Below are 12,531 nucleotides of genomic sequence, written 5' to 3' on the forward strand. Positions count from 1 at the left end.
GAGTTGTGCACATTATGGTTTTTTTGCATGTTGGTATCCAACAGGACCCGAACTTCCAGATTTAGGCTATGTTCACACATGGTCTTCTGGTCAGTTTTTTTCCAAAGTCCAAACCAAAGTCAGGAGTGGAACTGACATTATAATGCAAAGATTAGCGTAGTTTCTGTGTTTTTGACTCACTCCTGTGTTTGGTTGAAAAAAGACTAACAAAAAGACTGACAGAAATACTATGTGAGAACAGGGGAACTCGCTGCTGATCTGGCAGTGGACATCATGACAGGTACACTTTAAGAAATCCTTAAAGGGGATATCTAGCATTAGAAAAACATGACCACTTTCTTCCAGATACAACACGACTCTTGTCTCAAATTCAGATGTGATTTGCAATTCACTTCAATGAAACTGAGTTGCAAAACCTGCACCCAAACTAGAGACAAGAGTTGTGCTGTCTCTGGAAGAAGGTGGCCATGTTTTTCTAACACTGGATAACCGCTTTAACAGTCTTCAATGTACTTCAGGTGTACCAGGTGAAAACCACTATGCTATATATATAGACAGAAAGTCACATAAGACTTTTATCTCGCTTGTTACTATGCACTGAGTTTTCTCTAACAAAGACCATCATTTTTTTTTTCCTCAGTTCACACAATTTTCCGTTTCACATGTGCTGAAATATGTGAAAAAGCTTGAGAAAAAGTGTTTGTAAATTATTTACTGATGGTGATAATTAAAAGAAATCACAGAAGAATAACATAGTGAATATGCATTTGTTCATTGTTCGTTTGTTCATCTGTCATGTCTGAATGCAAAATTGATGTAAATTAAAGCAAATGTAATATGATATGTAGATAATGCAAATCAACTAGAACAAATGGTGTTTAAAGAAGCCAATTGATAAAGGGTTAATTCAGACCTATGTGATTTACAGGATACATCTTTTATATATGGCAAATGAAATGGACAATTTAGTTAAAAGGAAACCTGTCATCACTTTCATGCTGCCCGAACCACAGGCCATCGGGATGCTCCCTGGCAGTTTCTCCCAGCCCCAACAGCCTTGATTGATAGATCTCTCCCTATGTGGGTATAGGGACAAATCTGTCAATCAAGGCTGATAGGGCGGGGAAAAGCTGCCAGGGACTGCTCGATGTCCTGATGGTTCGGGCAGAATGAAAGTGACAGGTACCTTTTAAGGCTATGTTTACATATAGTATTTTGCTAACCTTTTGCAGTCAAGTGAAACCATTACAGAGAAAAACTATTAGGTAGGCTTGCATTTCATTCTATGTTTTGACCTACTCCTGGTTTTGGCTACAAATATGAACCAAAATACAGTGGTACCTCGGTTCTCGAATTTAATTGGTTCAGGAAGGCAGTCTAAAAACCGAGGCACCACTGTACTATATATATATATATATATATATATATATATATATATATATGAATATATGAACTTAGCATAATGTCTGTAATAAGCAGCAAGCTTCTCTAATAAAGCTGATCTCTTTAAAGCTTTAATGTCCAGGATTGTTCTCCATTTAGAGCCCCCACAAAATCAACACAGTGTACCTGTCTGTACGCAGAAACCCAACACGGTTTATAGAATGGTGTTAGGTGTTGTAGGCTTTGGGCCCCAGCCGGGTTCACAAGATGTATGACAGCGGCTGTCAGTGAAGTTCATCAGGTTGGTATTGCAGCCGTGGCCGGAGCCGCACTTTACATTGTCTGCACTGTCAGTTTGTGTGGCCGCTATTCAATGAATAGCAGCTGCACAAAACTGACATGTCAGTTTTTTGTGCGGCTACAAGGAATCCCCTACGGAGTGTATACAGAGTGTATACAATCTGGCTGGGATTCCATTGAAATCATTGTAATGTATTTTTTCATTTATTAACCGCCGGTGTTGCAATGTGCAACAAAGTCCCTTATTAAATGAAAAACTAAGTTGTGTGAATTTAGCCTCAGACTTTTTTCCAGAAACCTTTTATATTGTGTACAATGTCTTTCATTGTGTATGTATCTTGTCCCTCCTATAGAGAAAATATGCATCCATAGATTATAAACAAAACACATGGTAATAAGAAGGATACAGTTTCCAAATAGCGTAAGGACGATGAAATAAATGGAAGACCACATTCCAGAACTGACTCCACCCTGTGATCGGATACCATTGTACATCACCTCATTCCAATCTTCTCCAGTTAAGATCTGAATGAATGATAAAAAAAATATGGTAGATGAAAAACTAACTCCCTGGGGGACAGACTGGCTCTGTTGGTAGGCAGGGGAGCAGGGAAATTATACTTACCGCTCCAGTCTCCCATCTCTCTTCACTATTGCCACTTGTTCAGCCAATGAGTGGCTGAAGCGGGGCACACTGTTGCACTTCCACCACCTCAGCCGCTGATTGGCTGAGCTGTGATGATTGCGGCTCCATATCCATGGAGACCCGAACTTCTGGATTGAGAAAGGCCCTCCTAGATTAGAGGGCAGAAACGCGTTGCCAAAATAAATGACCTTTGTTCTTTATGACAATACAAGGATGGCACTCATTTGTTAGCACCGCGTTTAGAACCTGATGCGGTTCAGCTATTAGAGTGCCAGTATTTGAACACCTGCGCCCTAGTCGTGAGAGGACAACCTGTTTTCTGCCGGGTCCTGGCAGTTAACCATTCTTGGTCATTTCCACTCAACGTTCGTTGTGGTCCCTAAGTGTGCTGCGGTGATTCATCTTATGCGATTACTAGCGTTGTGCCTAATTGCACAACCCTAGTAGGTGAGTGTATAGTCTGCCCTCCTTGGGTATCTCTATTGCTCATTTATTTAAAGTTTTTGACTATATTGCACCAGGAAGCGCCCTTCTGTTTGTGTTTTGTTTTAGAACTTCTGGATTAGCAGAGGATCTCTCTCCTGATCTCGGAGGTCCAATTGTGACAGGTACAGTACTTTCGAGTAGCCCGATACTCGAATACTATACTTGATAGAGCATGCTCGCTCATCTCTAGTTAGGATAACTCTTCTTGACTTCAAGAGAGCAGTACAATATCCTAACACACTAGATGAAGATGAGGCTGGCTACATCTGTATATAACACAGCATTACCTGAAAGACGGTCATGATGGCTGCTGGAAATGTATCAAAATTTGCAGACGGGGTGCCATCATTGAAATTAAATCTGCAAACAAACAAGACAAAATCTATGATAAATATCAGCACATAATACACAATGTTCAGCTTTCATGTCATAATGGGCTAAGGGGGGGGGGGTGAGGATGAGCTGTCATTGGTTGTTGTGGGGGAACCCAGACAGTTTTGATTTTAAGAAGAAATAAAAAGTGTGAACACCTAAAATTAAAAAGTTACCATAAAACATACTGGACAGGTACTGTGGGGTAATACGACACTGAATGAAACTGCCACAACAAGACCTTTCGTAGCTTTTAAATGGTGTACAAATTTAAGAGATGAGCTGGTGAGAAGATGGATAGTGCCAGTTTAGGTATTGGAATTACTGTCTACCTGCAAAGACTTAAGTTACAAAACTTTTGTGTGAAATTTAACATAGGAAGGAATTCAGCATTAGGCTATGTTCACACAACGTCTTTTCAGCTGAAAAGTCTATTGAATTTGATAGTAAGAACGGTGAAAGGACGGTGAAAAAAGAAAAACTGTGAGTGAGCAACAAAAAATCAAGTCTGCTGTTTGCAACAGACTTCCAAAAATAATCGTCATGATCATTATTTTGACATCTGCACAGACAACGTCGGTCATTTTATACATTTTGTGCATTGGATGTCCATCATCCCATTGACTTCAGTGCATCGCATTGAAATAAATTAAATTGTGGCAATAACGGATATCTTTATAAATACAAAAGGCAGATGCCTTTTCTCTTTTTTTGATGTTTTGTGAACATAGCCTAATACATACATTTGTTTTTCAGTAGTTCGAGCTACGTTCTACAGCATGTTAAAAGTGCTGGCATAAGAAAATGACCTGCAGCATTTAGAGCAAGTTTTAATGTTAACATTTAGCAGTTGGTTTGGCAAGAAAAACCTATTTTATGTGTTTTTGTAAGTGTATAAACTATGAGAAGAATTACTTCACTCCATTGACAGGACACTGGAGTGGTCTACTACTTCCTTCTGCCCCCACGGTGATATAGTAAAGGCTCCTCGTAATTGTGTATGTAGTTAGTGTTCGTCATCGTTACCAATATTTTACTAGCCTGAACAGTAATATTTCAGCATCGTCCCTAAGCACCTGGAAACACACTCAAAATACCTAGGGTTGCCCACAAAATGCCCTCTTTTTGGCGAGGGTTTACATAAACATGGCCCATTTTACAGCCCGGCAAAATAAGAAATATACTGTAAGCACTTTTGAAAAAGTGGATGGGGCCATGAGGTCTACTACATTTACTATAATGTAAGCCAGTAACTGGTGTATATTATAGCCAAAATGCACACCAGCTTGTCCTTGGCATAGATGTGCAGGAGTTAAGCTGGGTTCACACTGCATCTTTGCAATTCATTTTTTCCATCAATTTTTTTGCAAAAAACAGATAAAAGAACGGATTGCAAAAACGCACCCAGCCTTAGGGTATGTTCCCACTGAGTAACTCAGGCAGAATCCCACCCGTCTCAGTGTGCCATAGCCTGTCTATGGGAGGGAGTGTGCTCCTCCGCTGCGGCCGCTCTCCGCTAAAAGAAGTGGCATGAATTCTGCTTGATTTACTCAGTGTGAACATACCCTTACTGAGAGACTGACACAGGCTGGCCTATACATAATACTGGCATCTATTTATCTATCTATCTATCTATCTATCTATCTATCTATCTAATATCTGTATCTATCTATCTATCTATCTATCTATCTATCTATCTATCTATCTCCTATCTATCTCCTATCAATTATCTGTATCTATCTATCTATCTATCTATCTATCTATCTATCTATCTATCTATCTATCTATCTATCTATCCATCCATCCACCCATTCCTATAAACAACCTGTGGCTCTGTTTTCTGAAGAACGCAGCCATCTCTTTCTATTCCTATGCAATTCCTTGCAGGTACCTCCGCTGCTGAAACAATATCTAATTTGAATGACTCTAAACATATTTCCGTTTTTACTAGTCAGAAAAGGTTCAGAATAAAGGACGGCCATGATTTGCTATGATGGAAACAATGCAACATATTTCTTTTAATTGTTTCCATCATTTTCTGTTATGCACCCATTAACTTGATAAAAGTAACAATATCTGGCTACATAGAGATCAGGTCTAAAATATATTATACAGATCATAAGGTAAAAGCTGAATAAACTGTGAATGGAAATTGTGTAAACATTTATTATAACAATTGTTTGTATTTCATACTGAAGCTCGGTTTATGGAGGGATCTATCAAGCTTCGTACTATAAATGCCGTTCCCTATTTATATACATTTCCTTTTCCCTTTGTGCTTAAGCTGTTATTTCCCCGTCTCCTTATATTAAGACACTTCATCATCTCCATTGTGGAAGTGAGCGGTGCTTACAGTATCCTAACGCTGGCTGCAATGGACATGATCAATATTACAGTTATTCATCAGTATAATTGGAGCTCATCTCAATCAGCATGACACAGCGAACTAGAGGAGGATTCGCTGGGATGGCGGCTGCAATGTTTCTGTGACCTTGCCGGTCTTCTATCTAATGCTGGTGCTCTGTTAACCATTTCATGCAGCTAAAGAAAGCCCATCTTAGTATAGGATTTTCCCAGTAATTAAAAGGGTCATCCAGGATTAGAAAAAGCATAGCTACTTTCTTATACAAATAGCAACACCCCTGTCCTCAGATTGGGTGTGTTATTACAATTCATCCCCATTCACTCCATGCACCTAAACTAAGGACAAGAATAGTGCTCTTTATGGAAGAAATTGGCAATGTTTTCCCTAGCCTGCATAACCCCTTGAAGACTTTAGTAGTGTCCATCAGGCCAATTGTGCTTCATATAGTAACCCCCTATGGAGTATTTATTCCCTTTAAGTGGTGCTTCAAATACCTTAAAAATACAGACCCCAATATTTCTGCGTGGGATCCAAAGCAAATGAAAGGACATAAAAGCTTCATACAAGTCTACAATGCACAGATGGTCACATACAAGACCTTTAATTTAAAGAGGTAATAAAAATTACAGGTGCAAGGAATGAGCCCTCATACAGCTAAGTAGGCCAAAAAGTTAAAGAAGCAGTTCACTTTTTTTTTTTTTATTTCGCCCCCCCCCCGGGTAGCCGCTGTCATGTATACTTTCAGAAGATGATCGGTGTCCCGTTCCCGTCAATCAGTTCCCGTCCCGTGGTGCCGTTCAAATCGGGCGCGCTCACGTCCGCCGGCGCTGTGACTCCTCTCCTCTCCCTTGTAATTTGAACGCCGGAAGTCATGCGCTTCCATAGCGAATGCATGGAAGCGAGTGACTTCCGGCGTATAATCACTGGCGAGAGAAGAGGACTCGCAGCAGCCGATGGACGTGAACGCGCCCGATTTGAACGGCACCGCGGGACGGGAACTGACCGACGAGAACGGGACACCGATCATCTTCTGTAAGTATACATGACAGCGGCTACCCGGGGGGGGGGGGGGTCGGGGGGTCGAAAAAAAAAAAAGTGAACTGCTTCTTTAAAAAGTTATGGCAATAAAAAATGGTGACACAAAGATTTAAAAATAAATAACTGTTTTGATTTTTAAAAGTAGTAAAACTAAATGGTGCCTTCAGATAAAAAAAAATGAGTCACAAGATTGCCTAATTGCTGCTTCTTTTAAATTTTGCCCAACAGAAAAATTTTCTGATTTCGTAAAAAGTACAAGTGGTATTATAAAAGTGATAATACGACTCTGTCAATGGAAAAGTAAAAACTACTGAATGTTCATGTGAATGTGTCGAGGGCAGGGTTCCACCCAAAATGCTTATAATTGCAATAAATTTTACTTCATGTTCACATGGTCCACATACAGTATGTGCGTAGAAATATGGTTGGTTGAGTACAGCAGTGGGTTAAGCTACATTGATTAACATACTATATCGGTGGACTTATGATGAACCCAATTATCCACCTGTATATATTTTATTTGAAAAATGATTATTAAGTTTTAATGCACAAAAAATTATAATCATCCAAGATAGTGAATAACTTACCTGCCACCATACAGCTGCATCCCCAGTAGTGCAAACACAACAATGAAGAGGAAAAGGAGGAAGAGCAGACTGATAATCGACTTCATGGAATTCATCAAAGATACCACCAAGTTTCTTAAAGAGGCCCAGTATCTGGAGAAATACACAAAGTTCTATCATTAACCTAAGCCTTAAATACAACACAAATGGCCAATACATAGAAAGGGGAACAAAAATGGAACAATGAAAATGTTAAGAACACTTACTTGGTTATTTTAAAGATCCTTAAAAGTCGCAGAGCTCTTAAGACACTAATCCCAAAAGATGTGCCGGGTCTAAATATGGCCCAAATGACTTCAAATATACTTCCAACTGTGACCTGAATAGGAAAATAAAATAGGTTCACTAATATTTAGACTGTAGACATTTAATAGTTCAAAGAGTTCAAATTAAACTAGAATTAATAGAACAGCAATAAAACACATTATAGGGATACTTATTATTATACAGACTGCCCATTAATATAGCTTGGGAAGATCTGTGGAGACCACCGGAATTTGTAGGGATTTTTCTAGGCCAGGCAATGTGACCTGGGAAAAAGGTATTTAAATGGATAGAAGTAAGCTTTGGATAGAAGTAAGCTGACTATCCAGTGCCATCTATTTGAGGCAGTGGCTAGATAGGGCTAGGCATCACAATTCTTGGCATAACCTTTTTTTCTTTATAGTCCTTTCCAGTGTTGAGATGTAGGACTGTTTAATAATATGTAAATGAGGCTCAAAAGCTCATGGGGGGTTCTCCATCATAGTAAAAGCTCAGGTCATGTCCAGCCCATGTTGTTTTATTCACCACTTCTGTATCCGCTTGAATCTGCCTAATCTATTTGACTGACAGCCACTAGGTAAAGAGGACAAAGGCTGCACTTACCTGGGCTTTTACCTTGATGGGGAATACGCTCTGAGCTTTAGAGTCTCCTTTGCATTTTGACAAAAAAAAAAAAGATTTATATTTGGACAGGAAAGGACAATGAAAATATTAAAAAGGTATACCTGGATAACTAGCCCTAGCTAGGTCTAATTGAAACATAACTATAGATTAGTCAAACCAGAATCTTCTCCAAAAGGTTTTCAATTTTGGCCATGACTTCTACAGCAGAGCAAGATGGAAGTGTATTTCAGTGTAACTACTGTGTGCTTAGATACTGAAATGCATTGCCAAGTACAGTACTGTTTCATGTTGTTCCTTCCTTGAAAATGATCATGTAGTTTCTCACCCCACAGTCGAAACAATTAAATGATGAGTGAAAGTAGAGACGAGGGCCCATTCCATACATCTTGAGAGACATCTCCACCAAAAATAACCCAAGAAACAGGAATTCTGCATAGTCTGAAAAAGAAACAAATTCTAAACCCTCAGATTAAACCAACGACTGGTGTAATATCCAGAACAATATACAATAAAGTTCTGTTGGATGGTTGGGGAAAGGGAAGGTGCTAGAGGACAATCTCAAAATCTATATAGTATCCCTTCTATTCTTAACAAAAAAAAATGTGGTTACTAGTGTTAAGCGAGCAGTAGATGCTTTAGTGCTTGTTACCCAAATCGATCATCTGTCAATGCTCGAGTGCTCTACTCAAGTAACAAACCCCACTGAAACCAATCGGAGACTCAAGCATTTACCAGATGCCCTCTGCATTTTTTTCCTAATTTTTGTATATGCTGTCCCTTGAAAAGATGTTTAAATGAAAAATACAAAAATTAGAACAAAAAGATATAGTAGGTTTCTGCAAGACATACTAGAACTCCGGTGGTATGCAGGCAATTGCCAGCATGCCGCCGGAGTGTCTTGCGGAAACTTATTGTAATTTTTCGTTCTCAGTTTTGTATATTTTGTTTACACATCCCTTCAAGGGAGAAATATATATATGAAGAATTAAGAATTAGGAAATGCAAAAGATTTCTGCAAGACACATTAGAACACCTGTAAAACCTAACATGTCATCCAGCTATAAGGCAGCCATACTTACCTGTCCATAGCATGCTCGCTCAACACTAGTGTTATATTTCTTTGGCATGGAAAAAAAAATATGTAACTCTTTCACACCTGTTTTCTGGCATCAATATAAAGAGTATGTGGGTCTCCCTAGACTCCACCTACATCATGTGACAACACTCATACACTTAGGAAAGGGTTCGTGTGTGGTGAGATTTCACTGCCCAACCCCTTTGCTCTCTGAGAGATAAACTGCTGCCAGAACAGTCTGGCTGCAGATTACTTCTCCCCTTTTCATAGAGAATACGGGAATGCTTGTATATCAATCACGCTTGGGCTTAGAAGGAAAAAGGGAATACATGATTTTATAACTTTGTAAATAGTCATCATCTGAGAGACATGTATCCTTCGTTGCGTCTCCCTATCAGCTCTCTGCCCATGTCTGCAGTTATGATCATAATATATCTAAAACAATACATCTGTAATATATACTTCTCACTACACAAAACAAAAGAGACAAAGACTTACATAGAATATTGGAGAGCCATCGAGCCTGGTCATGGTGAACAATCGCCACACAGGCAGTGTTAAGGCCTACCACTGTTAGGACCATCCAATAGAAAACTTGAGATTTGATCATATGGCGTATGGATATACGTAAGAGGCGTTCTTTGTGACGAAAATAAGAGGCGCCATCCATTTTGTTACTTTTAATACTAGCTCGTGCAAGAGGAGTGCCTGCAGGGGGACATATGAGGCTGATGTTATAGCACATGCAGTCTAGTCCATACACTATACATGATATTACATTAGTAGAAATCTAAACCTACCGACAGACGATATGTCAACACAATGGTCTTCATTTGTGTCTCGGTTCATGGCTTCTGTTCTACTTCGTTTAATTGTTGCTCTCCTGAGAACTATAGACAAAACATGGAGAATATCATCCTTTAATTTGAAGTTACTCTGTACCCACAATCTGCCCCCAACCCGCTTGTATCTTCAGATAGCTGCTTTTAATCCAAGATCTGTCCTGGGGTCTGTTCTGCAGGTGATGCAGTTATTGTCCTTAAAAACAACTTTTAAACTTGCAGCCCTGTGTCAAATTGGCGTGGCCTAGAGTGTCTATGCCCTAGGCCTGCACAGCCTTTCCATCCCTCCTCCCCATCCTCTTCATTATTAGGAATGTCCCAGGCAGGATTTCTCCTAATCATCACTTTTGCCTGCACATGTGCCTTAAGAGTCCAACACAGGTGCAGTGCTCAGTGGTGATTAGGAGAAATACTGTCTGGGGCATTACTAATCATAAAAAGGGTGGTGGTGGTGGTGGTGGTGGTGGTGGGGGGGGGGGACGGAGAGCCTTGGACATAGACGTTCCACGCCACGCCATGCCAAATTTGACACAGGGGTGCAAGTTTAAAAGTTATTTTTTAGGACATCACCTGCAGAACGGACCCCAGGACAGATCTTGGATTAAAAGCAGCAATCCATCGGTACAAGCAGTTTGGGCGTTGGGGGGAAGGGTAGATTGTGGGTACGGAGTCACTTTAATAAAAAAACATACTAGCGATCCCACATTACAGTTTGGTTGTATTTTTAAGGTACAAAGGTATTCTAAATGTAAGTACATTTGAGTCCCGTCTCAAGTAACATCCCCAAAACACCTGGGAATGCCCCCAAAATGCCTACCTGTAAGTGGTATTTACATAACCCCACCCCATCTTAATCAGGACTATTAACAACTATGTACTAAACAATTTACCAATGTTTCAGAGGAACGACTATGAAGGGCTTGAAGGCCTTAAAAATTAATAATCTCACCTTCTAAAGCAGATGTCCCAGAATTTTTATTTTCTTCAGCTAACATGACTTCCTCTGAAAAAGGGAATACAGACAAATGTGACAAATAAAAACTCAAAATCCAATTGAAAGTGAATGTGGGAACCATGAACTCTGGTTTAAGCATCATCTGAGGAGGTAAGGTTGACTACAATAGGTCTTCTTACCCTCAATCAGGAGATATTCTGTAACTCTTATTTCATTCTGCGGCCATATATACGCTTTAGAATATATATGCAGATTAGTAGATAAAGCCCATGGGTGTTCCCGTGGGCTGCAAAAAAACAGCAATGCTTCACCTATCAGTCCAAACAGAGTAGACACTTACCTATAGGCATAGGTTCAAAAATCTTTGCCATTAATTGCAATACTGTTTTATTCAAATGAATTTGACCTGTACAAGTTCACTCACCAGCTTTATCTATCCAAGCCCGATACCCATTCAGTTCTCTCTCAATCTGCTGCTGCCTGCGCAACTTCATGAAAGCCCGTCGGTTCTCCACACGCTCTCTCTCTTTGGCAAATTCACTGGAGTAAGACAGTAGAAAATAGTCATATGGCTGTAATAGGAGAGCATTCAATAAATACTGCAATGACCAGGCACATTGGAACCTACTGGCTAACAAAGAACGTCAACTAATACACAGTTATTTTTCTCTTTTCTTTTTTCCCCCTCCTTGGCTTCCTTGCTTTCTATGAAGATTACGGGTGTTTATATGAACACTCTTCATTTTACCATAAAATAAACCATGAAATAAATGCAACAGAAATGCAAATTTTTACACTGTACAATTACAGGAAAACTGACATGTTATCAATATACTTCAGGTCAGTATAATTACAACAATGGTATAAAGGTTTTGTTATGTTTTATTACTTTAAGAAAACCCCTGATTCTAATAACGTGTTTAATTACACCATACATGGAGATACCAAATGTAATGTTTATTTATTTATTAATTTTTTTAGAATCCCTGCTTGATTGCATGATTGACAGTCAGCTGTAAGCTGGTGCCAATTAGGGTCAGGTAGGGGGATTGAGAAGGCATTCCAGTTTGCTTCAATTCAGGAGGTCGGGAACACCTCTTTGACACCAGAGAATAAAAGCATTTTTCTACATTCTGGAAGCACAGACAGATAAATGGAAGGTGCCATGTGTCTCCTTGACCTAACCGAACCTCAATTGCAGCTGACAGATCCCCTTTAATGGTTCTCTTCCTGTTTCGGTGGAGAAAGATCTATCAAGGACAAGAGGGCAGGCAAAAGCCATCAGTGATGACCCCGATGACTCAAGGTTCAGAGTGATGGATTATGGATTATAGAAACATAGTTAATATGGTTAAAAAAGACAAGAGTCCTTCAAGTTCCACCTACAGAAACCCAACTGTGTTGAACCAGAGGAAGGCAAAAACCTTCACGAAGCAGATGTCAAATGCCCCATCACAGGGAGAAAATGCCTTCCCGACTCCAATGGCGATCGGAATAATCCCTGGATTATATACAATATGATTAATTTATATATATATATATATATATATATATA

The 12,531-nt window shown here is 39.6% G+C and overlaps 1 protein-coding gene across 5 annotated transcripts in view; it reads right to left on the minus strand.

Moving 5' to 3' along the window:
• The window catches only part of CACNA1E (calcium voltage-gated channel subunit alpha1 E), a 548,978-nt gene that overhangs the window by 70,676 nt on the left and 465,771 nt on the right, over nucleotides 1–12,531 (minus strand). For all 5 annotated transcript variants that reach the window (XM_069981148.1, XM_069981149.1, XM_069981150.1 and 2 more), the window contains 9 exons: nucleotides 11,401–11,516; nucleotides 10,971–11,024; nucleotides 9,980–10,069; nucleotides 9,678–9,887; nucleotides 8,430–8,542; nucleotides 7,423–7,535; nucleotides 7,178–7,309; nucleotides 3,103–3,175; nucleotides 2,091–2,208 (listed from right to left, as the gene is read on the minus strand). In XM_069981148.1, coding sequence (XP_069837249.1) covers nucleotides 2,091–2,208; nucleotides 3,103–3,175; nucleotides 7,178–7,309; nucleotides 7,423–7,535; nucleotides 8,430–8,542; nucleotides 9,678–9,887; nucleotides 9,980–10,069; nucleotides 10,971–11,024; nucleotides 11,401–11,516 — 1,019 coding nt within the window. The remainder of the gene's footprint in view (nucleotides 1–2,090; nucleotides 2,209–3,102; nucleotides 3,176–7,177; nucleotides 7,310–7,422; nucleotides 7,536–8,429; nucleotides 8,543–9,677; nucleotides 9,888–9,979; nucleotides 10,070–10,970; nucleotides 11,025–11,400; nucleotides 11,517–12,531) is intronic.

The sequence above is a fragment of the Dendropsophus ebraccatus genome, chromosome 8 (assembly GCF_027789765.1).
Source record: "Dendropsophus ebraccatus isolate aDenEbr1 chromosome 8, aDenEbr1.pat, whole genome shotgun sequence".
In the NCBI taxonomy this organism is placed as follows: Eukaryota; Metazoa; Chordata; class Amphibia; order Anura; family Hylidae; genus Dendropsophus; species Dendropsophus ebraccatus.